This window comes from Eumetopias jubatus, unplaced genomic scaffold, assembly GCF_037043125.1.
Source record: "Eumetopias jubatus isolate StellerSeaLion01/CBP00866 unplaced genomic scaffold, mEumJub1_p1.0 scaffold_16, whole genome shotgun sequence".
Classification (NCBI taxonomy): Eukaryota; Metazoa; Chordata; class Mammalia; order Carnivora; family Otariidae; genus Eumetopias; species Eumetopias jubatus.
The window spans coordinates 75,175,878-75,202,751 of NW_028274822.1; the positions used below are offsets into that span (position 1 = coordinate 75,175,878).

At 42.7% G+C, this 26,874-nt stretch overlaps 1 protein-coding gene across 1 annotated transcript; it reads left to right on the forward strand.

Moving 5' to 3' along the window:
• PIWIL3 (piwi like RNA-mediated gene silencing 3) lies at nt 1-26,874 on the forward strand. The gene is made up of 20 exons (XM_088019407.1): nt 1-108; nt 1,688-1,709; nt 4,383-4,511; nt 9,287-9,501; nt 10,299-10,417; nt 11,061-11,141; nt 11,464-11,664; nt 13,600-13,711; nt 17,323-17,449; nt 17,658-17,775; nt 18,162-18,276; nt 18,819-19,006; nt 19,554-19,626; nt 21,678-21,878; nt 22,035-22,138; nt 23,972-24,042; nt 24,402-24,558; nt 25,244-25,369; nt 26,461-26,608; nt 26,758-26,874. Exons 1-20 carry the CDS (start codon nt 1-3, stop codon nt 26,872-26,874), a joined length of 2,532 nt encoding a protein of 843 aa, XP_087875533.1.

A 26,874-nucleotide genomic window follows, 5' to 3' on the forward strand; every position in this document is an offset into this window, starting at 1 on the left:
ATGTCAGGCCGAGCCAGGACCCGAGCCGGAGGCAGAGCCCATGGTCGGGCGCCCTCCCAACCCGCGCCACCTGGAGCCACCGCGCCACCTGGAGCCACCGCGCCACTAGTGAGCTCAGTCCTGTTCAGTCTCCTTTATGCAGGATGCTTTGTTTTCCTCTACTGCTTCCCTCTCCCGTGGTTTCACATATGCAAATGGACTTCCTTTCAACCTGAATGGATGCAAATGTTTCTGAATATCTTGGCCCTAGCCAGTGACTCCTCTTTGGGAGTGACTTCAAAACGAGCAGCTGACGCCCCACAGATATCTCCACATTCCTGATGTGCTCTCCCAGACATGTCCCACTCACTTAATTGGAAGAAGCCCCATTCTTCCAGTTGCTGGGGCCGAAGTCTTTGGATCCATCTTGGACTCCTCTCAAACCTTTCACATAAACAACCAGGAAATACTGTTGTCTCCCAATTAAAAAAAAAAAAACCAAAACAAAACCTGGTATCTGACAGTGTCTCACCCCCTCTGTTACCACTCTCTGGTCCAAACCGCGAGCATCCCTTGCTGGATACGGCAAATGGCCTCCTAACTGGTCTTCTTGCTTTTGTCTTGGTCTTTCCCTCGTGTTTCCCAGCACAGAGCCCGGTAAACCGGCCATTGCATCTCCTCTGCCCAACGCCTTCCCCTCTGCGGGTTCCTGTTTTCTTAGAGGCACATTGTTCAGAATGGCTTCCCTCCCACCACCTCTCTGAGTTCTCTTCTCTTTCCCCTTGCTCCAGCCACAGTGGCTACCTTGTCCTGCCTTGGACGTTTCTGCCTTAGAAAGTTTGCTCTTTTTTTCCTCTACCTGCGGCTTGTGTAACCTTGTAACTCTTTCAAAGTCTTTGATTCAGTCTCAACTTGCTGAGGCTCTGCTTCATCCTCCATTAACTTAACCAGCCCCCTTCACACCCCACCCTCCCAATAACAACCAATTTTCTGTACTTCTGTTTTTCATTTCCCTGGCAATTAACATGTGAAAGCTATATAAGTCATTTTTTTCTACTACTGGCATGTGAGCCTTCACAAGGGAATATGCTTTATGCCCTGATAGTGCCTGGCACATGGCAGGCAAGTAATTTTTGGGTGATGAATAAATACCATTAACACCACTCTTTATGACTATTCCCCAAAACATGCAGACCCAGCAAACTGGCCAAACTCCACCTAGCTCCCAGCCACTGCAAGTGAAAAGCCAAGTGGCTCAGCCTGCACAACGAAGACCAAGAAGGGCACCGCGGCCAACAGGTAAAAAAAGAGAGGGATATGGTGAGGGGCAGGGGATGTTTAATCCGTGAGGGTGCACCACAGTGATAACATTCCAGGCAGAGAACCTCAGGATCCCCATAGGGTTCGGCAGGATGGGAAGAGCATACAGCCCGCAACTATTTTTCTTTTCTGCAACAAACTACTCGGTCAGCATTTTATTCCCCCTGTATTTTAAGGCTTATGGAAAAGAAATGGAGGTTGATGACAGTCAGTCTAGCCAATTGTTTGATATAGTTGCTTTTCAGATTTAGACATTGTGTTTGTATATAATAACTCCAAGTTCACTAGGAATTCTAGGAACATGAGTGGGTTTGTGAATCACTGCACTGGGAGGTTGAGCAGCTCCTTGAGCACCTCAGCATTCCCCTGCATTGTATTATCCTCATAGGTTGAAGGCTATCATTTTACAGGTGAGCACAAAGGCTCCTATATTAGCCAAGGATTTGGCTAATACAATTACACCTCAGATCTGATTCTCTGATTTGCTCCTACTTATATAATTTTTAAGAGCATAAATGAGCGGAGGGGGAGAAGGAGAGCGAATCTTAAGCAGGCTCCATGCTGAGCATGGAGGCTGATACGGGGCTCGATTTCACAACGAGGAGATCCTGACCTGAGCCAAAATCAAGACTCAAACACTCAACAGACTGAGCCACCCAGGTGCCCCATTCAGTTTTAAATTGTTATTAATTATGGTGAGAATAGATAACATGAGATCTTTTACATAGTTACATACATACATACATACCTTTAACATAGTTCTAAGTGTACAATACAATACTGTTAACTATAGGCACAATGTTGAATAGCAGATCTCTAGAACTTACCTTTCATAATGGAGACTTTACACCTGTTGATTAGCAACTCCCCATCCCTCCTCCAGCCCACCCCTGAGCACCACCATTCTACTCTCTGCTTCTAGGAGTTTGACTGTTTTAGATGTCTCCTATCAGCGGAATTATGCATTATTTGTCCTTCTAGGATTGGCTTATTTCACTTAGCATGATGTCCTCAAAGTCATGTTGTTGCATATTGCAGGATTTCCCTTTTTTTTTTTTTTAAAGGCTGAATAATATTCTATTGTGTGGATATGCCACATTAACTTGACCCATTCATTCATTGGTGGGCATTTAGGTTGTTTATAGGGCTTGGCTATTTTTAATACTGCTTCAGTGAACATGGGAGTGCTAATACCTCTTCGAGATTCTGCTTTCAATTCTTCTGAAAGACTCCCCCGGAAGTGGGATTGCTGGATTATACGGTGGTTCTACTTTTAAGTGTTTTGAGGAATCTCCATACTGTCTTCCATAGCAGCTGTGCCATTTTTGCATTCTCAAAGGGTTTAAATTTCTCCACATCTTCATCAGCACTTGCTGTCTTTTTGTTTTGTTTTGGATTTTTTTTTTTCATATATATAACAACCATACTTACTGATGGGAAGTGATAACTCATTGTGGTTTTGATTTGCAATTTCCTGATTTCCTGATGACTTTGAACATCGTTTCATATACCTGTTGGCCATTTAGGTCTTTGAGAAAGGATCTGAGTGGACATTTCCCCAATTTATTTTATATATATTTTTAATTTAATTATGTTAGTCACCATACTATACATCATTAAGTTTTGATGTAGTGTTCCATGATTCATCATTTTTGTATAGTGGGAGGGGGAGACGAACCATGAGAGACTATGGACTCTGAGAAAGAAACTAAGGGTTTTAGAGGGGAGGGGGTGGGGGGTGGGTTAGCCTGGTGATGGGTATTAAGGAGGGCATGTATTGCATGGAGAACTGGATGTTATCCTTTCTCAATTTAAAAAAAAAGGATATTGGGTTTTTTTCACAATTGAGTTGCAGGAGTTCCTTATGTATTTTGGAAATTAACCCCTTATGAGATAATCTGGCTTGCAAATATCTTCTCCCATTCCATAAGTGCCTTTCATTCTGTTGACTGATTCATCTGTTGTACAGAAAGTTTGTAGTTTGAATTCCCACTTGTCCATTTTTGCTTCTGTTGTCTCTGCTTTTGGTGTCTTATGTTGTAGATATTTTTATAATAAACTGATACAAAATCCAGACTCCATGAAATGAATTTATAAAGGTGAATACACAGTAGTAAAATACCTATTTTTATCATCTATATCCTGTCTGAAGAGTTATGATTCATGCTTCACGTAAAGTACATTATATGTAGCAAGTACTAATGAATAATGACAACTGTTTTCTTTCACTGAAATTTGAATGTGGTAAGTTTGATTGCTGGATGTGTCTGGAATGAGTTGAATTTGATAAAAAGCATTTTTAAAATTTATGTAAAATGAAATTAGTTTTTCTATCATAGAAATTCAGACTTTGGTATCTTATAAGATCTTCATAAACTAGGAATGATAGCTTCCAGAAGTAACATTTTGAAGAGAACCAGTTTTTGCCACCCAGAGCATGGACTGTATTAGCCATTTTCAGGGGTATAGGGTTTATGGATAATATAAGTTTCTTTCACAGTATTTGAAAGACTGCTTTGCACTGTCCTCCAAATATCGACCTATCAAATATTTAAACCCGTATGCATATTACAATGTGATTAAAAATCGAGCTTTTCCCAGTTGCTGTTAATAAAAAGAATAGGTCAGTTGTTCCGTATCAAGAGCATTTCATAGATTTTTTTTTTTTAACAGCCTGTTCAGTCAGTCAGCATTTTCTGATGCCTACGAGAGGGCAGTGTGGTGCCAGGTGATTGGCCTATAAAGCCAGTAGAGAAGGGACAAGGTTTCTGCTTTGAAGCTTGCACCCTGGACAAGTGCCTGATAAGAGCAAATGCCAGAGCACTGATGAATGTGGGGGCTCGGCCAGCCACTGCTGTGGAGTGGGGTCTTGTTGGGAGAGGCTTCTGGGTCACAGTCCCCCTTCCTGGTGACCCATGACTGAAATACTGTTGTTTGGATCCTGTGACAATCCTCTTTCCTACCTCCAGTGACCTTGACTTAGTTTTCCTTAATAGCTGGGGTTTAATATTGTCCTTTCTGTTTTATTTTTCCCCCTTTTTTATCTGATAAAACTCATGGCTTTCACACTTGTTTCCATGTAGAGGAAGCTCAGCTGGTGGCTACACTGCAGGCAACGTCGGTGAAGGAGAGAAGCCGTTTTGGGGGCATTTTTCGAGACCATGTGGTGGATACCCGGCAGTACTTGGACCATGTGAGAGAGTCCACGGCAGGTGTGCTGGCCATGAACGACCCAGTGTTAGGGAATTGTTCTTGTTAAACGTGTGCTGAGGGGGTGTGTGTGTGTGTGTGTGTGTGTGTGTGTGTGTGTGTGTGTGTGTGTGTGTGTGTGTTAAGTTACCATACAATACATCATTAGTTTTTGATGTGATCCACAATCCATTGTTTTCATATAACACCCAGTGCTCCGTGCAGTACGTACCCTCCTTAATACCCATCACCGGGCTATCCCATCCCCCCCCACTCCCCTCCCCTCTAAAACCCTGTTTCTCAGTCCATAGTCTCTCACGGTTCGTCTCCCCCTCCGATTTCCCCCCTTCATTTTTCCCTTCCTTCTCCTAATGTCCTCCGTGCTGTTCCTTAACGTTCCACAAATAAGTGAAACCATATGATAATTGACTTTCTCTGCTTGACTTATTTCACTTAGCATCATCTCCTCCAGTCCCATCCATGTTGATGTAAAAGTTGGGTATTCATCCTTTCTGATGGCTGAGTAATATTCCATTGTATATATGGACCACATCTTCTTTATCCGTTCGTCTGTTGAAGGGCATCTCGGCTCTTTCCACAGTTTGGCTATTGTGGACATTGCTGCTATGAACATTGGGGTACATATGGCCCTTCTTTTCACTACATCTGTGTCTTTGGGGTAAATATCCAGGAGTGCAATTACTGGGTCATTGGGTAACTCTATTTTTAATTTTTTGAGGCACCTCCACACTGTTTTCCAAAGTGGCTGTACCAACTTGCATTCCCACCAACAGTGTAAGAGGGTTCCCCTTTCTCCACAACCTCTCCAACATTTATTTCTTTCCCTGTCCATTTTTGCCATTCTAACTGGTGTAAGGTGGTATCTCAATGTGGTTTTGATTTGAATTTCCCTGATGGCGAATGATGATGAACATTTTTTCATGTGTCAGCCATTTGTATGTCGTCTTCAGAGAAGTGTCTTTTCATGTCTTCTGCCCATTTTTTGACTTGATTGTTTTTTGGGTGTTGAGTTTGAGAAGTTCTTTATGGATCTTGGATACCAGCCCTTTATCTGTAGTGTCATTTGCAAATGTCTTCTCCCATTCTGTGGGTTGCCTCTTTGTTTTGTTGACTGTTTCCTTTGCTGTGCAGAAGCTTTTTATCTTGATGAAGTCCCAAAAGTTCATTTTTGCTTTTGTTTCACTAGCTTTTGGAGATGTATCTTGAAAGAAGTTGCTGTGGCCAATGTCCAAGAGGTTACTGCCTATGTTCTCCTCTAGGATTTTGATGGATTTCTGTCTTACATTGAGGTCTTTCATCCATTTTGAGTTTATCTTTGTGTATGGTGTAGGAAAATGATCGAGTTTCATTCTTCTGCATGTGGCTGTTCAGTTTTCCCAGCACCATTTATTGAAGAGACTGTCTTTTTTCCATTGCATATTTTTTCCTGCTTTGTCGAAGATTATTTGGCCATAGAGCTGAGGGTCCATATCTGGGCTCTCTATTCTGTTCCATTGGTCTATATGTCTGTTTTTGTGCCAATACCATGCTGTCTTGGTGATCACTGCTTTGAAATAGAGCTTAAAATCGGGCAACGTGATGCCCCCAGCTTTGTTTTTCTTTTTCATCATTCCCTTGACGATTTGGGGTCTTTTCTGATTCCATACAAATTTTAGGACTGTTTGTTCTAGCACTTTGAAAAATGTCATTGGAATTTTGATCGGGATGGCATTGAAGTTATAGATTGCTCTGGGTAGCACAGACATTTTAACAATGTTTATTCTTCCGACCCATGAGCATGGAATATTTTTCCATCTTTTTGTGTCTTCTTCAATTTCTTTCATGAGTGTTCTATAGTTCCTAGAGTATAGATCCTTTACCTCTTTGGTTAGGTTTATTCCGAGGTAGCTTATGGTTTTTGGTGCTACTGTAAATGGAATCAATTCTCTAATTTCTCTTTCTACAGTTGCGTTGTTAGTGTATAAGAAAGCAACTGACTTCTGTGCGTTGATTTTTTTTTTTTTTTGTATCCTGCCACATTACAGAATTGCTGTATGAGTTCCAGTAACTTGGGGGTGGAGTCTTTCGGGTTTTCCACATAAAGTATCACGTCATCTGCGAAAAGAGAGTTTGACTTCTTTGGCAATTTGAATACATTTTATTTTTTTGTTGTCTGTTTGCTGTTGCTAGGCCTTCTAGTACTATGTTGAACAATAGTGGCGAGAGTGGGCATCCTTGACGTGTTCCTGATCTTAAGGGAAAGGCTCTCAGCTTTTCCCCATTAAGGATAATATTTGCTGTGGGTTTTTCATAGATGGATTTTATGAACTTGAGGAATGTTCCCTCTATCCCTATACTCTGAAGAGTTTTAATCAGGAAAGGATGCGGTATTTTGTCAAATACTTTTCCTGCATCAATTGAGAGGACCATATGGTTCTTCTCTCTCCTCTTTATTAATGTGTTCTATCACATTGATTTGCGAATTCTGAACCACCCTTGCATCCCAGGGATAAATCCCACTTGGTCATGATGGGTGATCCTTTTAATGTATTGTTGGATCCTATTAGCTAGGATTTTGTTGAGGATTTTGGAATCCATATTCATCTGGGATATCAGTCTGAAATTCTCCCTTTTGATCGGGTCTTTGCCTGGTTTGGGGATTAAGGTAATGCTGGCCTCATAGAATGAGTCTGGAAGCTTTCCTTCTGTTTCTATTTTTTGAAACAGCTTCAGTGTAATAGGTATTATTCCTTCTTTGAATGTTTGGTAGAATTCTCCAGGGAATCCATCAGGCCCTGGACTCTTGTTTTTTGGGAGGTTTTTGATCACTGCTTCAATCTTCTTACTGGTTATTGGCCTAATCAGGTTGTCAATTTCTTCCTGTTTCAGTCTTGGCAGTTTATAGGTTTCCAGGAAGGCATCCAGTTCATCCAGATTGCTCAGTTTATTGGCATATAGTTGTTGATGATAATTTCTAATAATTGTTTTTATTTCCTTGGCTTAGTCGCGATCTCTCCCCTTTCATTCATAATTTTATTAATTTGGGTCCTTTCTCTTTTCTTTTGGATAAGTCTGGCCAGGGGTTAATCAATCTTATTAATTCTTTCAAAGAACCAGCTTCTAGGTTTGTTGATTTGATCTACTGTGTTTCTGGTTTCTAATTCATTGGTCTGCTTAATTTTAAGACTTCAAATCACTCAGTGTTAAATAAAGTTCAGAAGCAGACCTAGCATGGCATAGGCCAGAACCAGTCCATGCTTTTCTCATCTGGTCCTATAGCATGAGAGGGGGATACAGTTGGGTTGTAGACCTCACTGTTTTTGAATTCCTAATGCTGATCCAGTCATCTGCTCTGAACCCTCTCTTGCAGTAACAGAATATGTTCCTTCCAAATTTCTTTCGCTTCGTGTCTATTTTTTTTAAAAATCAGGGCTTAATTATACTCCATGAGCAAATTTCCCCTTGAAGTTTTCTATTGTTACTCTGGCCTCTTGTTCTCCCAGCCTATCTTCTGGGGGAGGGGCCTGCCACGCTGTTACTCAGGCAACCCTGTTTGGGCAGTTGCCCTGCCTCCCTCTGGTGGGGGATGGGCTCAGTGGGAACCGGTTTTTGGGGGCTTTTGTTCTCTGGCGGCTCTCCATGTCTCTTCTGAGAGTCAGAGCAGAAGAGACCGTTTCCAACCCTCTGCCTCAGAGCAGAGAGATCGCAGTCTGTTCTTCAGTGAGCTCTCCAGGCCACCCTATCTCTGTTTTTGTCTGTGCTGCTAAAAACTGCAGCGTCCTGGGTTGTGCGCCCCTCTGCAGTGCTCCCAGTCCTTCCTCCAGGTCAGGGCACATCCCTGCCCTTTGTGCTTCTAAAACCACCAGCCGCTCCCAGGTCGCACACACGACACTGCCGCTCCGGGTTTCCATCCCGGGGGCTGCCCTAAAGTCCCTTCTCCACTGCGAGTTTGTGCCCCGTCTCCAGCACGCAAGGCTGTCACTCACCGGCGGTGTAGGATCCCCATGACCAGGCTCCCTCCTGCTGCCGTTTATCATCTGATATCTGCCCGCGGAATCACAGCTCCCTGCTTTGTACCTCAAAGCCAACCGTCTGCAATGTTCTCTGTGTAGAGATCCAGATCTTACATCTCAGGCTGTTTCATGGGTGCTCAGAGTGGTCTGGTAGATATCTAGCTCAATTCCGGGGACCAGTTGGAATAGGGTCCCCTACTCCTCTGCCATCTTTTCCCCTCCTCGATCTGGTTTGTGTTTAAGAGTGGGTCTGAGGCTTCATCCCATCGCTGTGAGGGGAGGTACCCTCCTATCTGTTCTGGTTGTTGTGATAGTGCCCACTTCTGCAGAAACAAAGACCTATTTCAGAGTCCAGATGGACTCTTCATTTTTCTCTTTTCCATTTAGAGCTACTAAGATAGAATGACCCAGCTCTTTGGCCCCACTGAGATTTTTTTTTTTTTTAAACTAAACATTATTACAGTGTTTACATTATTACATTATGGCTCCCCGCTCACCCTCCTCCCCCCGCCCTTGGAAGCCTTGCATTAGAGATTTTGCTTTTGATCTTGCTATTGTTAAACATTTTAATCTTCTATTTTAACTCTCAAAGTAATGCTTACATAGGACCCATCTAAATGGATGGTACGCATTCTGGACACCAGGTGTATATAAATGTTTATGTGTTTGGTGGTTAATGTCCTGGTTTGGCCTAACTTTGGCTCTCAGTATCAGGTTGTCCACGTTGTTTTGGGTGCGGTTGTTCAGCTGGTTTCATTATTGACATGTGACTCCCATTTTTGCAGGCACGCAGGGTAGACCCGTAAAGCTATTCACAAACCATTTCCGAGTGACATCTCGCCCCCAGCAGGTCACATATAAGTACAACATTGACTACATGCCAGACATTGAGGATGGAAAAGTTCGTACAGAACTGCTTTTGCAGCATAAAGCGTTAATTGGAAAGTGTCATATATTTGATGGAAGCTCTTTATTATTACCTCACAAACTACTATCACCAGTTAAGTACTGTTATTGGACATTTTCTTTTTCTTTTTTAAAGATTTTATTTGAGGGGGGTGAGAGAGAGAGCAGGCGTGCAGCACAGAGGGAGAGGAAGAAGCAGACTCCCTGCTGAGCAGGGAACCCACTGTGGGGCTAGACCCTGGGACCATGACCTGAGCTGAAGGCAGTCGTTTAACCAACTGAGCCACACAGGCGGCCTGGACACTTTGACATTTGTTCTTTCTCTCTCTCATATTTTCACCGTAGTAGAGCAAATACACATTTTTGTACGATGGTTTGAGGAGACTACCTGAAGATCTCTTGCCCGTAGGCCTTGTAACAAAACCCATATGCCATGTGTGGTTATCACTGATGTTCCTTCATGCCTCATTTCAGTGGTTACAATGAATTTGAGAGCAATATATACATGTAATTTTTTTTTACCTTTTCAATGGCAAATATGGCTCAAATGCTGGAGTATTGAATAATTTAGTCTTTATCTCTTGCTCTCTCTAAAACTTCAGCAAAAAAAATTTTTAGAAGAACTTAATATTTTCTTCAGTAAACTTCTATATTTACCAAATGAATAATTTACAGGAGCTTGTTTAAAAAAGGCTGTAAATATTTAATTCTGACTCCTCACTTTGGTCTCATAAATCCAGTTTTCTCCCTGCATGTGGCTCTGGGGGCAAGATGGCTCCTGCCGTGCTCATGTGTTGGATCCCCAAATGACCTACTGACTTGTGGTCCAATAACGAGCTTACTATCCTTGGAAGGACTGCTAGACCTTTTTGGTTTTTTTCTTTATCTCAGAAAATGGAATTGGTCAGCCTGTTGAAAAAACAGGTTGTGAAGGTGACCATTGAATTCACCAGTGAACTCATGCCCACCTCGCCGGACTGTTTACGCTATTACAACATTCTTTTTAGAAGGTGTGTCCGTAAGATTTCGTTTCCTTGAGATTTGGTTGTATGTTAGTGTGTCAGTGGCATTGAACATAGATGTTTGCTCCTAGAATTTTGTTCTTGACACCTCCTCATTCTGGGAAAGCAAAGGATCTTGGAGATGAAATGGCACTTGAACCTCACCTAGACATGTTTAAGTTCTGTGGCGTGTCCCCAATGTTGTTCTCCCTGCCTACCCTCACATCCCACGCCTGGCTCCTGTCTAGAAGGGGGAATAGACATCAACTATGCGTATCTATGCGTATTTCTCCCTGGAGCAAATTCACTTGTTTTCTACGTTCACAGCGATGGACAGATACTCAAAATTAAAATTGGAGGCACATAGTCTGCAGAAGCTGTTTTGGTTCATTTCTAGGAATGGAGGACATGCTAATGGCCTTTCCATGACAGTTTGGTGTATATTATGGAAAGTAGGGAAAAACAGAGGTTAAATGAACCTTAATATCTACCTCACAATGTAATTTACTTGTACCAGGCACTTCCCTTTAATTATTTGAAAGAGAAAGTCACTGGCCTATAATTTTTCCCCCTAATGTATCCTCATGTGTGTTACTGAATGCTTAATAATATTTATGGTACTTTCAACAAAATCTGTTTTTCCAATTTCTAGAATTTTGAAGATGATGGAATTGGAGCAAGTTGGTCGCAACTATTATAACAAGCGTGAGGCCACTGAGTTCAGCGATCATAAGTTGGTATAAAGTAGAAAGTTTCACATAATGTTTATAATTTATACACCTATATCCTATAGATTCTCACTGGTATACATACATACTAATATATATGTATGTATGTGTACAAATGTGTGTGATCCTGTGGGTGGTAATAAAAAAGGTTTAACAAAGATGATATAACTAGCACATCAGGTAAGTATCTCTTGGAACGGGTGTTCAAAAGAGCATTTCTTACTTGACTTCTAAGCACCAGTTTTAGACCCTGACTCTCAGCCCTGTGATACTTCTTTGTTCAGAGCTTGGAGTTTGATACTCACTTCTAATGTGTTCTATTTGCAGCCTGGTAATCTGGCCTGGATATGTTACTTCTATTCTTGAGTATGAAACCAGCATTACCCTGTGTGCTGATGTGAACCATAAACTGGTCCGAATGCAAACGGCTTATGATTTAATATCGGCTCTTTGTGATGGCTTCCCCGCAAAGCAAGATCTTCAGGAGCAAGTTGCTAAACAATTAGTCGGATCAATTGTTTCTACAGTGTAAGTCTTCTTTTTTAAAACAAAACAAAACAAAACAAAAACCTATCCCATCACTTTGATATCTTCTTCCCCACCCCCCACCCCCCAATAAGAGGTGTTCCCATAGACTTCAAATCACTCAGTGTTAAATAAAGTTCAGAAGCAGACCTAGCATGGCATAGGCCAGAACCAGTCCATGCTTTTCTCATCTGGTCCTATAGCATGAGAGGGGGATACAGTTGGGTTGTAGACCTCACTGTTTTTGAATTCCTAATGCTGATCCAGTCATCTGCTCTGAACCCTCTCTTGCAGTAACAGAATATGTTCCTTCCAAATTTCTTTCGCTTCGTGTCTATTTTTTTTAAAAATCAGGGCTTAATTATACTCCATGAGCAAATTTCCCCTTGAAGTTTTCTATTGTTACTCTCCCTTTAGACTAGATATTTTAAGTTGAGAAGAGTGTGGATTTAAAGTTGGTTAGCCAACATCGTAAGAGTAAAGTTGAGGACTCCTGCTTCCCAATTTCAAAACTTATTATAAAGCTCTAGTAATCAAAACAGTGGCATGAGGACAGACATAAAAATTGATGGAATAGACCTGAGAATCGCAGAGCTAACCCTCACATTTACAGTCGGTTGATTTTCAACAAGAGCGTCAAGGCAGTTTAATTAGGGAGGGAATACTCTTTTCAGCAAATGTTGCTGGGACCACTGGATATCCACCTGGCCCTTCCTGACACAATATACAAAATTAACTCCAATTTAACTGCAAAATTAACTAGAAATAGACCTAAAGGTGTAAGAGTTAAAAGTATAAAATTCTTAGAAGAAACTATAGGAGTAAATCTTCTCGACTTTGGGTGAGGCAAAATCTTGTAAGACACCAACGGAGAAGGGACGACAAAAGAAAAATATAAATTGGACGTCATCAAATTAAAAATGTTCATTCTTCAAAGTCAAAAGTGAAAAACAATAGACAGAATGAGAGAAAACATTTGCAAATCACCTATCTCATAAACAACTAACATCTATATATGTAGAGAACACGTACAAATCAAAAGACAACCCAGCTTTTAAAAAATGGGCAAAGGATCTGAATAGACATTTCTCCGAAGAAAATATACAAATGACCAATAATCACATGAAACAATACTAACATTATTAGCTCTCAGGGAAGTGCAAAGTAAAACCACAGTGAAATACCACTTCATACCCACTAGGATGGCTAAAATAAAAAAGGTGGATATTAAGTGACAAGGATGTGGGGAAAAAAATCGGAACCAACCCTCAAACTCTGCTGGTATAAATGTGAAATGGTACGGTCTCTTTGTAAAACAGTATGGCACTTTTTCAACATGCTGAGTATAGTGTGACCATATGATCCAGCAATTCTATTCCTGGTTATATACTTAAAAGAAATGAAAACCTGTGTCTACCAAAATTGGTACGTGAATGTCCATAACATCCTTATTCATAATAGCTCAAAAGTGTAAACAACTCAAATGTCCGTCAACTGATAGATGGATAAATAAATGTACATCTGTAAAATGTATTATTTGGCAATAAAAAGTAAGTGACAGAACACGCTACAGCAGGGATGAACCTTGAAAGACATTATGCTAAGTGGAAGAGGGCAGTCAGGAAGGGCCACGTATTGTATGATTTAATTCATGTGAAATAGGATGGGTAGGCAAATGTGTAGGGAGGGACACTAAACTAGTGGTTGCCTAAGGACTGGGGGAGTTTAGTGGAAATGAGGAGTGACTGCTTGTGATTGTGGTATTTCTTTGGGTTGTGTTGAAAGGTGAATATACTAAGAATAAGAAAGAGAATATACTATATGATAAAGCAGATAGATCCTGTAATTACTTGTAGGATTTAAAGCCTCTTGTTTCTTGCATGATCCCATGCAATGTATACGTTAGGAGTAATACCATATGTTGTGACTATTTCACAGATTTAACAACAAAACCTATAGGGTGGATGATATTAATTGGGAGGAGACGCCCAGAACTACATTTAAAACATCAGATGGTGCCGAAATCACCTTTGTAGAGTACTACAAGACGGTAGGAAATCTTTCAGTGTCTCTAAATCTTTTTTTTTCTTATTCAAATATCTCATAATATATGTATAACTTATAGTCATGTGTGACAGAATGAGTCATAGTCTTGTATATAATATAAAATTTCTCTTTGGGGTTGAAAATAGGTACAAGTCACTTGACTTGTACCTATTTTCCATGTATTAGAGTGCCTTGTATAGAGGGTAACGTCATATAATTAGAATGGCTCCAATATGACCTCTCCAGTAAGTGTTAGAAGGGGCTATGGTAGTTTTAAAATGCTGGATTATTGGCTAGAAAATAAAATGGCAAGACTTCAGATATGAACACCTTCCCTTACGTAGAAGTTTCAGCCCTATAGAATTTGGTTCAAAAAGAAGAAAAAGACCAATTATCATCTGAATCGATGTCACTTCTGTGCTAAATCTCATAACTCCTGAATTCCTCCATCTTGGTTCACAAAGAAATAAGTAAACTTAGCTTAGTGAACAAAGATACACAAATTGATGAGGTTGGTTTTCTAGCTTTGGCAGATAAGAGAAAGAATTCAAGGAATTACAGGTATTTGTAGCAAATGGAAAGAGCTTATAATTAAAAAGAACAGCTTGTATTTTTCTCTGAGGAATGCAAAACCTAGTTACTTGGAAGCACGGAGGCTCCACAGAGCCCTGTGACATCGCTCCAAGGGGGTGGTGCTAGTACGGCCTCATCCTCACTGGTGCTCCCTACTAGGTGCTTGTTCGCTCAATCCAAAGAGCATGTAGTGAGGGCCCATGACACATCTTGGGTATACGTTGGTAAGACCACTGTGTTCTCTGTTCTTTTTTTTTTTTTTAATTTTTTTTTAGATTTTATTTATTTATTTGACAGAGAGAGAGAGACAGCAAGAGAGGGAACACAAGCCGAGGGAGAAGCAGGCTTCCCGCAGAGCAGGGAGCCCGATGTGGGACTCGATCCCAGGACTCCAGGGTCATGACCTGAGCCGAAGGCAGTCGCTTAACCAACTGAGCCACCCAGGCGCCCTGTGTTCTCTGTTCTTAAGGATCTTGCATCCTTGTGGCGGGAAGAGAGCTGGCAGACAAGAAGAAAACCTATATTGAGGGATATAGGCAGATAATTAAGAGGTATCGTGGAGAATGTCTGGTGGCTCAGACGGCTGGTCCTAGAAGTCTGAGTAGCTGGTGTGTGAATGTCAGAAAGGAGCAAGCTGTGTGCAGATTGGGGAGGAGAGAAGAGACCCCACCTCCAGGATGGGGCTGACGTGCCCAGATCCCGAATGAGTCTAGAATGGTCTGTCAAGAAGTAAACACGGTTATGGATGGGACGTGTATGGGTTGGAGGATGTGAAGGCAGAGGATGAGGTGGGGGCCACGTTGTATAAAGTCCTGTCTACCTGGACACATGGGATTTTATTGTCCAATGGTATTATACAGATGGATGAAGTGATGTATCTTATTTTACAGATGTGTGTCTAATGTACAGGGAATGGGCTGTCTGTGGGTGAAAAGGGAGGCAGGGACACCAGTAGGGAGGTGGTTAAGTCCGTGTAGGTCTGTGATCATGGTAACCTGCACTGGAGTGGGGGAGGCTAGGTGCAAAAGGGCAGGACTTACCGACAGCTCCGATGTAGTGAGAGACGGTAAGAGTAGACTTCTGGCCTTATCCGAGGAAGTGGGTGGAGGCTGGCATCATTTACTGCAGTGGGCGAGTCTGTGTGAGGAGCCGCTTTGGGGATTGTTGGGCTCTGATGGAGTTGCAGACAGGGTTATCAGGCAGACGTTGGCTTGTTCGTTCTCCACCTTTCACCTCAAGGGTCCTTGATTGAAAAGAGCCACGTTGGGTATCCCAACATCATCTGCACCCCCAGCCCCCTCACACTAGCCTGCAATCTCAAGGCCTTTGTGGCCACCTCCCCCCGTTCTGTTGTGCCCCTTGCATTTCAGAGCATCCATCCAAATTTGTAATTCTGTATTTGAGTGATTGTGCATCTCTCCCATTGCCAGTAGACGGAGTTCCACTGGGGCAGGACAATGTTGGTTTGGTTCCTTGTAATATCTCTTACGTTTTATACCATGATTAGTACATAGACGTTCATACATATATATTGTATATTATATATAATATATGTTGTAATATATAATAGTTCACACATGCTGGCATCACAGAGCAGTAGGTTTGGGAATAACTTGAAAGAGCGTTTATGTGAAGGCAACCTACCTTCTTGGCATGTGTTGATAGGAGGAGCCTTGGATGCAAAAGAAACATAAGACCATGGTTTCAGCAGGTTTACTTGAGCAAAACAGATGGGCTGAAATAATTGAAATGACTTGGGTAGTCTCGGGAGGCCCCGGTGAGAACCCAGTCTAATAATAGATGGCGACATAGTTGTGTTGTCGTGAGACCTAGAAGAGTCCCAGGATCCATAGATGAGCCCTTAGAAGGAAAGTACAATCCTGGCTTTCAAAGAAGTTTTCGTAATAATGCAAAGCGGGACAACAGAACTATTTAGAGGCAGAAGTTGATGTTGCGGGAGAGCCTTCTAGGATGTCACAGGACAGCTGTAAGAAATAAGTAGCGTGCTTCCCAAAGTTCTCAACAGGAAGAATAGCTCGTACAAAGGCTTTGCTAGACTGGGTGGTAGGAGTGGTGGTCGAGGCCCTAAAATGACACTATGATTCTGCATACATGTAATATACATCTACCTGTACAAGCTTCTGCCTTAAGACTCTAGAACCAGGCTAATGGGGGTGAATCCCGGCTGCCTTTCAAGTAACTACAGACCACTTTAAGGAAAAAAAATATATACATGGTCTGCAAAAAGATCATGAGAATTAAAAAAAAAGTAGTAGTTCAGCTCAAGAGGAAGAGAGCCATGAACACTAGATTTGAAGTATTCTTGTCTCAGGAACTCCTTTGACATTCTCGAGGTGCTTAATAGACACATCCTACCAGAATTCATGTGGCTAACTGATTACAGATGAGGACCTCACTGATCAGCATGAAAGGATCTATGACAAATCATCACTTTGTGTTGGGAGAGTAAAGGCACTTTGTTGTACAGGACTTGGAGCCTAGGGGTAGGACCGTCTGGGTGGGATGTCTTGGCACACGCCTTTTCCTGCTGGAAGAGTTTAGGGGCAATGACAGAGGAGGCATGTTTGGCATAGCTGGTGGTATCACAGCTCCAGAACATGGCCGGGTTTGTTGTCCCCCGTCAGTTTGGGAATCCTCTTGAAAGTTCTCAATTATGTGTAAAGAATTTTTAAGACAGTACTGTAGCGAGAAATACATATTCCAAGAGTTGGTCCCACATCTACCGATATGAAGTCAAAGAAGGCTAGTACAATGACCCCAATATAAAGTTTGTGGGTCCCGTTCTCCTCGGCTCCGTGTGTTATAGGAAAAAAAAAAAAAAAGGCCATCCCCGGGACATCTAAATTAAGAGAACATGAAGAGTATCTTTAATGCGTTCTTAAACCTGGGGAAACAGTATCCCCAGCGCACCCCTGGGCCTCTGTTGGCGATCCAAAAATGCACTGTTGTACCTATTTATATGATTTTACTAGGGCTTGGGGGACAGTCACGCCAGTGTTCGTTCTTGCTTCTTTTGAGCAGCGATATGATCAAGTGGTCACTGAACTGAATCAGCCACTCTTGATCAGCAAAGGCAAGTGGAAAAAGAGCCAACGGGACACACCCCAAGAGCCTGTACTGCTGGTTCCTCAGCTATGCAACCTGACAGGTACTGCAGATTCATGCCTTCTTCATAGAAGACCACCCCTTTCGTCCCCAGATGTCATGATGTAGAGGTGCACGCTTTTCACGGTACTCCATGTGACCCAGAGCTGTGTTCTCTCCGTTGGCTCTTCCTCTTCCACATAAAACCAAGGCCTCTCATGTATAAATCTATTCTTGCTTGTTGAGCAGTATCTTTTTAATTTCTTTCAAAGGTCTAACAGATGATCTGCGCAAAAATTACAGGGTGATGAGAGACTTGGCTCTTCATATGAGGTTGGATCCAGAAAAAAGGCAGCACGAATTACAAAAATTGATGAATGCTATACAGACGTAAGTGCTGTTTTTCTGTGTGTGTGTGTGTGTATGTGTGTGTCTCCTGAAGTTGAGACCTGTGCGGAACTCTTGGCATCTCAGATACTCCAACTAAAAAATGACAGGTTGGAAGAAAATGACCTCTTGGGGGAACAACTCTATTTGTTCTGTCAATGCAAAGTTCAGGGAGGTCTGGAGGGGGAGAATGAACTAGAAAGATCCTAAGCGCAGACGTGAGAGCAAAGACGTGATTTCTGAGTACTAGGGACCTTCCCGGCACCATGTCGGCACAGAGGGCCAATGACAAGGCATCTTAGGTTAGAGGGGAATTTTGCAAATGGATCATTACTTTTGCTTATTTCCTTGAAGGAGGTTTGATCCTGTGGAAATATTTTTCCTTTCAGAAATAAGGAGGTACAACAGGAACTTCAACTCTGGGATTTGAAATTTGATGCCAGCTTCTTGTCCTTCTCAGGAAGAATCTTGAAAGAAGTAAGAATTTTTCAAGGAAGACGAGTGGTAAGACACTTTCAAAATGGTCCCGTTTTAGTTATTCATTTAGTCATTTGGGGTCAAATGAATAACGTGGAGGAACTGACTCAGGTCAATACCTGTCACTCCGCCCTCGCCCTCGCCCTCGCCCTCGCCCTCGCCCTCTCCTTGGGCTACCTGTCCTTCGTCTAGGGGAGAGCAAGCAGATGTTCCATTAAAATGCATAGAACATCCTTGGCATAGAGGATCCTTGGCATCTGTATTTTATCTGTTAGTGTTGTGGTCATCTCTCATGGCGAAACAATCTTCCAAATGTTTCCTTAAGAGTCAACTACCTAGAATCCAGACAATCCAGAATAACCCACGATGGAATTCCAGTATAACTCCCCTCTATCTTAAGGAAAAAATAAGTAATTCAGTCACGACTGAAGTTTAAAATGGTAACCTTTCAAAAGGAAGTAGCACAGATTGGCACTGGAAAGGCTCTTCAATATGTATGTTGATCAGCAAAGGCATTATACATATATGTATATTATACAAATTTTTAAATGAAATCTTATCTCTTCCAGTTTGACTCCCACCCACAATTTGCAGATTGGTCAAAAGAGACAAGAAGTGGACCCTTACTCAATGTGAAGTCACTAGATCATTGGCTAATACTCTATCCTACAGGAAACTACAGAGCAGCCTCCTTCTTTCTACAGAGTCTACGAAGGGTCACACCCACCATGGGCATCTCTATGAGAGAGGCAAAAATGTGAGTTGAGCCGAAATTACCTCCATTTAAAAACCGGTTGTTAGCTATCTGAAAGTAGAATCAGAAGAGACTAAATTAGACGAATTGGTCACTTTATCAAAACCCTGAAAGTTTGTAAACAAAAAAGTTTAGTCTGTTCCAGTAACAGGTAGTAGAATAGGCTTTTGTGATGTATGGTTTGTGGCTATTGGGATACATGCTAAGGAAGCCAAAAATTGAACTTATTTTTGTTTAAAGAACAAACTTTGGGGGCACCTGGGTGGCCCAGTCAGTTAAGCGTCCAGTTCTTGGTTTCTGCTCAGGTCAGGCTCTGGCTCAGTGAGAAGTCTGCTTAAGATTCTCTCTCTCTCTGCCCCTCCCTCCATGTGCACGTGGGCCTGCTCTCTCCCTCTTTCATGAATAAGTAAATCTTTTAAAAAAGCCTTTCAACTGAAGTAACTGTCTTAGCATTGTATTTTGTTTTGTTTTATATCGTGAGTCATGTGCTGCATAAAATGTTTACTCTTCATTACCTTTTGAATATAGATGTTATATACTTACTTTCTAGACTTGAAGTAAGCGATACAGTCCAATCCTATACAACTGCATTAGAAAATCATGTGTCCTCCAAGACACAGATGGTAAGTATCTATTTGTTAGTGGCTTCATGTCTTGATACACAGTGTTATAAATCACATCTGTTCAGTTCTGAGTGGTAGACACTCAAAATCTATCTCAAGTTCTCTGTCCTTGGCAGGGTCTTCTCCAATTTCTGTCCTCTTCTCTGAGGCTATCAGTCTGTTCATGGTCTCCAAACTTTCAGATATGTTCACTGGGGGGTGGCCAGACCCTTTGAGAGAAAGTGGCCTACTTCTCTCCTGTCTTTTACCCCTATCACTTTATGACCTTGTTAGACTGGCTGAGCCCCAAAGAGGCACAGTCTGGTATTTTCATCAGCTTGAACAGCTCTTCCTAGGAGGAGCCTGGCCCATGCTGTTCCAGAAACCGAATTTGTACGAGACGTTAGCTGACTGCTCTCAGAAAACTCAGAAATCATCACATTAAAAACTTAGAATCTAGAAGATGTTGCACTTAAATTTAAAAGCTTGATTTACTAACCTACTAAAATATACATAAATATATAAAAAGAGGGAGGGATGGGTGTGTGTGTGTGTGTATAATCTGTACCCAAAAGATGAGGTGCTTTAAAAAAAAAAAAAGTAGTATGCATCAAAACCTGTATAAAAGAGCAAACTAATAATGACAGGGGGCCTTAGGCCGTTGATGAATGCATTAGGAATGAAGTCTGAATCTTAATGCACTAAGTGCAGAGTGAACCAAAATAAAGTAGAACAAAATAAATAACAAAAAGCAGAAACTAAGCAGAACAACAAATCTAAAGCCAAAAATATTAAAACTTGATGTTGTCAAGAGTACAGAAGAGAGTCCCAAGGAGGCTTGACAACATTAAGAACAAGGAGAGTTCATGATTAGGAGACGTGCTGGAGAGTAAAGAAATATTAGGAGAACACCATGGGCCAGGGGTGCCAGTAAGTCTGAAAACTGGAGAACTCAAGTTTTTAGAAAAAGAAGTAACTGGTTAGTGTGGTGAATTTTAGGAAAGATAATTGCAGATAAAATGTAAACAAAAGGCATGTAATGCATTTGATTTCCACATTCCTTTATGTGAAAAGAAAAACTCGCTTCATCTAGAATGAGAAAAGAATGTCCCTAGTTTGAGGATATCTGCCGCAGAAAGCCTTCCTAGAAGCATCGTTAAAAAAGTATACAATGTAAAAATATATAATGTATAATATACATATAATAATACATACATGTCAAGAACAATACCAGGAGGATTGTCCCGTCCCAGTCCAAACCCAGCCACACGGTAACTGCCCTTCCTCACGGCTCCGTGTCCTGCTGGAGGTCCGAACGAGCGTTGGAAACTTTGCCTGCTGTCTGTACATCAGGCAGTTCCCAGAACTCCTGAGCTTGTTTGCTGGGGGGTAAAATGGGGACAGTATTGATCTCAGTAGGTTATTGAAGAATGAGCTGAGTCGAGTACAGCGCTTGGCAAGTGCCCCTCTCATGGCATCCGGCCTGTACGAGGTGACTGTCCTGAGAATGGTGCATTTCAGTCTGTGCTTTTGAACCCTCCCATATTAGTTTCATGATAAACTCCTGGAAACAGAATAACCAGGATGTAAGGGCTTTGCAAGTTCAAGGGATTCATACATACTGCCCGTGCCTGCCTCCCAGACTTTCTTCTTCCACGTGGTCACCTTCACAATTATTTAATGGACTGGGAGCCTGGGTGGCTCAGTTGGTTAAGCGTCTGCCTTCGGCTCAGGTCATGAACCCCGGGTCCTGGGATCGAGTCCCACATCGGGCTCCCTGCTCAGCGGGGAGCCTGCTTCTCCCTCCGACCCTCTCCCCTCTCATGCTGTTTCTCTCTCTCTGTCAAATAAGTAATAAAATCTGTAAAAAAACAAAAAACAAAAACAAAAAAACAAAAAACAATTATTTAATGGACTGGGATTCCAGACCCTTTGCCCTCATGGACCAGCTATGATTGAATGAATAGACTCTGCTTTATCAGTGCTCCGCCTACAGTTTCCTTGATGTGGCTTCCAGTTCTTCTAGCACCGTGGTGGCGTCCTGGACAGTCTCACTTTTGCTTTCTTTCAAGGTCATTTGCGTGCTGTCCAGTGAAAAGAAAGACCTGTATGATAGCATAAAACAATACCTGTGTGTCAGTTGCCCGATCCCAAGCCAGTGTGTCATCGCACGGACCTTAGACAAACCTCAGACGCTGATGACCATTGTGACAAAGCTTGCCCAGCAGATGAACTGCAAGATGGGAGGTGCCCTCTGGAAGGTGGACACAGGAGTAGGTTGGATTTCGTTGCCTTCTCTTTATTTCAATTGTGTTCAGTGGAATTTGTTAAGACTCTGTTTACCTATCTGGAAAACGTAATTGCTTGATTTTGCTCCTATTGTGTTCTAACTCCATGTGCTACCTTTTTTTTTTTTTTGTAAATTTCAGTTACAGAATACGATGTTCATCGGTATCGACTGTTTCCACGATATTGTACATCGGCGGAAGTCGATCGCAGGCTTTGTGTCCAGCATCAATCAAGAATTGACACAGTGAGTGGACTTTGGCCGACGTTGTATAGATCACAGCCAGCTGTGGGCCCACAGGAGAGGTGGGCCCAACTAGTGTTGGTTGACAAGGTCCACGGACAAGGTGTTTTCTTCCTCTTCTGGCAAAGTTATGCTCCAAAAGTGTTTGATGTGGAAGGCGCCATGTCATTTTTCTGTTGCTGCTTACCAGATTATGACAAATATGGAGGCTTAAGAGGACACTCCGGTGTCTGCGCCCAGGTCTGGCGGGCAGCCATCTGGCACCATGTGGCTCTCGGGTCGGGCACATGTCAGCCAAGCCACATTCTCCTCTGGAGGCTGGGGGTCCTCTTCCAAGTGCACATACTTGTGGCAGAATCCTTTTTTTTTTTTTTTTTTTTTTTAGCCAGAGGACAGAAATCCCAATTTCCTTGCTGGCTGCCAGCTACAGGCCCGTCTCAGCTCCTCGGATTTCATCCACATTCTTTCTCGAATGCCCTGTTCCCCCACTGAGTCCTTGTTCTGCTTCAAATCTCTTCGTCTTCTGCCACCAGAGAAAACTGTCTGCTTTTCAAGGGGCTCATGAGATTAGATAAGGTCCATCTGGAAGACCTCCTCATAAAGACAGCCGTGCCATAGGACATAATCACAGGGCAATGTGATAGTCACAGGTTCCAAGCATTAGGACAGCTGGGATTCTGCCCACCAGCGGCTCTGATGAGCAGTGAGTCTCTGCATGGGGACCATGAACACAGGGGGAAGAACTCGGGCCCCACGTGGGGAGGACAGACCTAGGAATATAACCCGCAGCCTATAGGTACAGGATCTGGTCTTCATACATCTATATGTAAGGGACCTGCCAAAGAAGACATGCTTTCATACCCCATGTTTCTCCTTTGCTTCAGGCACACTTTTGTTGTCTGTGCTTAGAGTAGAACCTGCCTTCAGATGAGTTTACACACTCTTCAGTTTATAGTTTCTTGAGCATGAGGACATGTATGACCATCACAAATCACTGCTATGCTTACTGATGATCGTGGCCCACTAGGTATAATTCCAGAGTATTCTTTAAGGAGGATCCATCTTTATTTTCACAAATGTCATCATTTTTTTCCAGTCATATTCTCTTTTGATATAATAACATTGGTTTGCTTTTTGTGTGGCGTGGGGAGGTAGAAAAGAATGTTGCAACAATGGGAAGGAAATTAAGTTTTCATTCAGTTCACAGATATTTTTGATCCCTCGCTATATTCAAATGCTGAGAACAGAGCAGTGAAAATGTTGCACCAAAAAGCATGATCTCATCACATGGAATGTACATTCTGGAAAAGAAGCAGGCAAACAAGCACATTACATGTCAGGTCATCGTAATACTTTGAAGTAACTGAAATACAGGGGATAGAAACTGGAGACAAATATTGCTCAAGTAGCTTTTACTGTCCCAAAGCAGATGGCTCCCACAAAGCAGATTATCATGGATGAGCCATTGTTTAAGACATGAGCCTGGAAGCAGGAATCTCCAGGAACAGTGGCTGTTTATTCTATCGTGTCCACCAGTGGGTGAGACGACAGTAGTCCTGCACAGTGAAAGTGCGCATAATTTGGAGCAATGGTAACGAATGCTTCCATTCCGAATTCCTATTTGTGTGCATTCACAATTTTAATAGACGCCCTGGGGTACAGGAAGAGACCAATGCTTCAATCTCTGCAGGGGGATCAAAGAATGGATCCGTAATTGGATCCACGGCTACCCATAGTGATTTTTTTTTCCCCAGAGGTCCCAGATGAACTCAGAATCAAAATGATGATATTTTCAGTCTTGTTTCTGAAACCGATGGCTGATTTTTCTCCCAACAGGTGGTTCTCTCAGTGCCTCTTCCAGGAATCGGGGCAGGAGCTTGTGAATGGGCTGAAAGCCTGCTTGGAAGGTCAGTGTCCCATCAACGTTGGAGTGCCTGACTCTATACCGGTAGTTGTCCCCCAGGGGACATTTGGCAATGACTAAGGACACTCTCGGTTGTCACAGCTGGGATGGAGGTGCTACTGGTGTCCAGTTAGCGGCTAGAGACGAGGCATGCTACAGAAGACAGCAACACCCCCACCCCCATGGAGAATTAGCAGGCTCAAAATTTCAGTAGTCGTGCTGGCGGGAAATGCCGGGCTAGCCTGAAGACTTAGAAGCAGTGACAGTGTCCTGGAGGCTACAGGGTTGAAGTTGTTAAAAGTTGCAGTGGTCATTTGGTTCTGAGTTATGGCTTATTTACCCAAGTTTCTGGTTTCCTTCCAGCTGCCCTGAAGCTCTGGTGTAAACATAACCTGTTTCTGCCACAAGCTATCATTGTGTACCGGGATGGAGTGGGGGACGGTCAGCTTCAAGCATTGCTGGACCATGAAGTACCACAGATCGAGTCCTCCTTAAAATCTGTGTACCCTAAAGACTCTGGGTATATAAATTGTAAAGCACATATTTTGTAAACTCTACAGTTCAGTCTTTGAAACGAATCTGTAACAATCATGACATGCAAATTAAGAGAGAGCGGGACACAGAGGGCATCAGTCGCTGGGTGGGGAGAAGACGGACGACCCTTCATTCTTGGACTTTGTGCTCCACACCCAAGTCAGAGGGCAGAGCAGAACTGCAACGTTCCAGATTGCATTCTTCCCGTGGAATCCCTAAGAACCTGTCCTTTTTTCTAATCTCCCTGCAAGCCTTGATGTAGGGGGTGCTTGGCTAACCTCAGCTATTCATTAAAATCCACGAACACAGCCTGGTGGTGGCTTGTGTTTAGGCAGCTCATTTATTCTGGAGTTTGTAGGTCGCAGGGCTGGCAGGATCCCTCTCAGCTGCCTCTTCTGACCCCTCCGTTTGTTGGTGGGGCCCGGTGCCCAGCATAGATATGAGCTGCCGTGACCTTGTGAGGAAGTTCCTCCCCCTAAGATGTGGGTGGCTGTGAATAGAAATGTCTTTTACTGCTTAAGTCGGGCACAGGGAGCTAGGACATAAAGTTGGGGTGTTGGGGGGAACTGCCTTCTGCAGATTCTTAACGGATCCTGTGTGTGTGGTGTTTCAAGACTCTGAATGCCTCTGGGACAGGAGAACAGCTGGTGACACCAGTCCTTATTTTCAAGGGTCAAACTAACTTTCATCGTGGTGAAGAAACGAATAAACACCAGATTTTTTGTGGAGTCTGAAGGAAGACTTCGAAACCCACTTCCAGGAACAGTTATTGATGTGGAGGTGACCAAAAGGCAATGGTAAGCCCCCCCTTTTATTTATTTAAATAAACATTCCCTTTTACTCAAATAGAAATAGAGGGTTTTTTTAAAGGTTCGCATGGTTTAGAGAATGGATTGACCTAAAGATGGTTAAAAATTACATGAACAGATACACGTGGGATTGTAGAGGTTTCTGTCTTTTTCTTCTAGAATTTAAAGTATATGCCATAAACATACTGAGATTCTTGGTTTGTTAGGAAGAATGGTAGAACTTCCGGTTAGGCAGAGATTTGTCGATTGTGCAAATGAGAGCATTATGTAGAACCCAGCATGGGAAATGAAACAGGACCTTCATACCAGCCGACAGGGAGAAGTGAAGGAAAGTGAAGGAAAGACAAACCTCGATCAGTCTAGTAGAAGGCAGGAAAGGGTTAAAGCAAAAAGCAAGTGGGAAGGGATGATCAATGTAAAGCGTAACCTAATAGGTATGAGAAGAAATCCCGTACCTACCAGCGGCTGATGAACCTTGCCATTTCTATCGTTAGGGGGTTTGAATAGATTTCGGTGGTTCTCGGGGAGAGGCCTAAAGCATCCATCCCTGGAACTCTGAATTGCGTTTCCTTGTTGGACCATATCCAGCGTGCCAGTGTCAGGTTCCTGCCTGGAGGCATCAGGGCAGACGCTTCTGTAGAAATCCCATGAGCGTTATGACTTGTGTCAGTGGCCGCACAGCCTTTTATGGACTTGCTTTCCCAAATCATTGCCCTGCAGTTGGGTGGGCTTCTGAATGTAAAGGAAACTCTGTACAATGGGGTTCTGCCCATTTGTGTCATGTCAGATACTAGGTTTGCTAAGTTTTTTGGTTTTTTTTTTTTTTTTTAAGATTTTATTTATTCATTGGACAGAGAGAGACACAGCGAGAGAGGAAACACAAGCAGGGGGAGTGGGAGAGGGAGCAGCAGGCTTCCTGCTGAGCAGGGAGCCCGATGCGGGGCTCCATCCCAGGACCCTGGGATCATGACCTGAGCTGAAGTCAGACGCTTAATGACCGAGCCACCCAGGAACCCTGCTAAGTTCTTTTTCTTCTGAAAATAAGCTGTAGTCTAGAGTCATATGTTCTGCAATTCCAGGTATGATTTCTTTATCGTGAGTCAGTCCGTGAAAGATGGTACTGTCACTCCCACTCATTATAATGTCATCCACGACACGGTTCGCTTCACCCCAGATAGGATACAGTGTCTCACCTACAGACTATGCCACATGTATTATAATCTGCCAGTGAGTATTTTTTTCATGCATTTTCCTTTAGATCTGTAAGATTGTTCAAAATTGGAGCTATACTTTTTGAACCTTCTGAAATGGTATCTCTGAAAGGTTAAATTTAGATAGAAAGTTTAGAAAAATTGTTGTTCTTCTTTCTGATGAAGGGTGTCACTCGAGTTCCTGCTCCTTGTCACTATGCCCACAAACTGGCTTACCTTGTGGGCCAGAGTATTCACCAAGAACCACACCATTCCCTGGCAAGCCGTCTCTTCTACCTGTGA

Excerpts from the sequence above, each read along its gene's own strand:
- PIWIL3 (XM_088019407.1), top strand. The coding sequence starts at position 1 with ATGTCAGGCCGAGCCAGGACCCGAGCCGGAGGCAGAGCCCATGGTCGG. Across the intron at positions 22,139-23,971 it reads ATCAATCAAGAATTGACACA|GTGGTTCTCTCAGTGCCTCT; the intron begins GTGAGTGGACTT and ends TTCTCCCAACAG. Across the intron at positions 24,559-25,243 it reads GTGTACCCTAAAGACTCTGG|GGTCAAACTAACTTTCATCG; the intron begins GTATATAAATTG and ends CTTATTTTCAAG.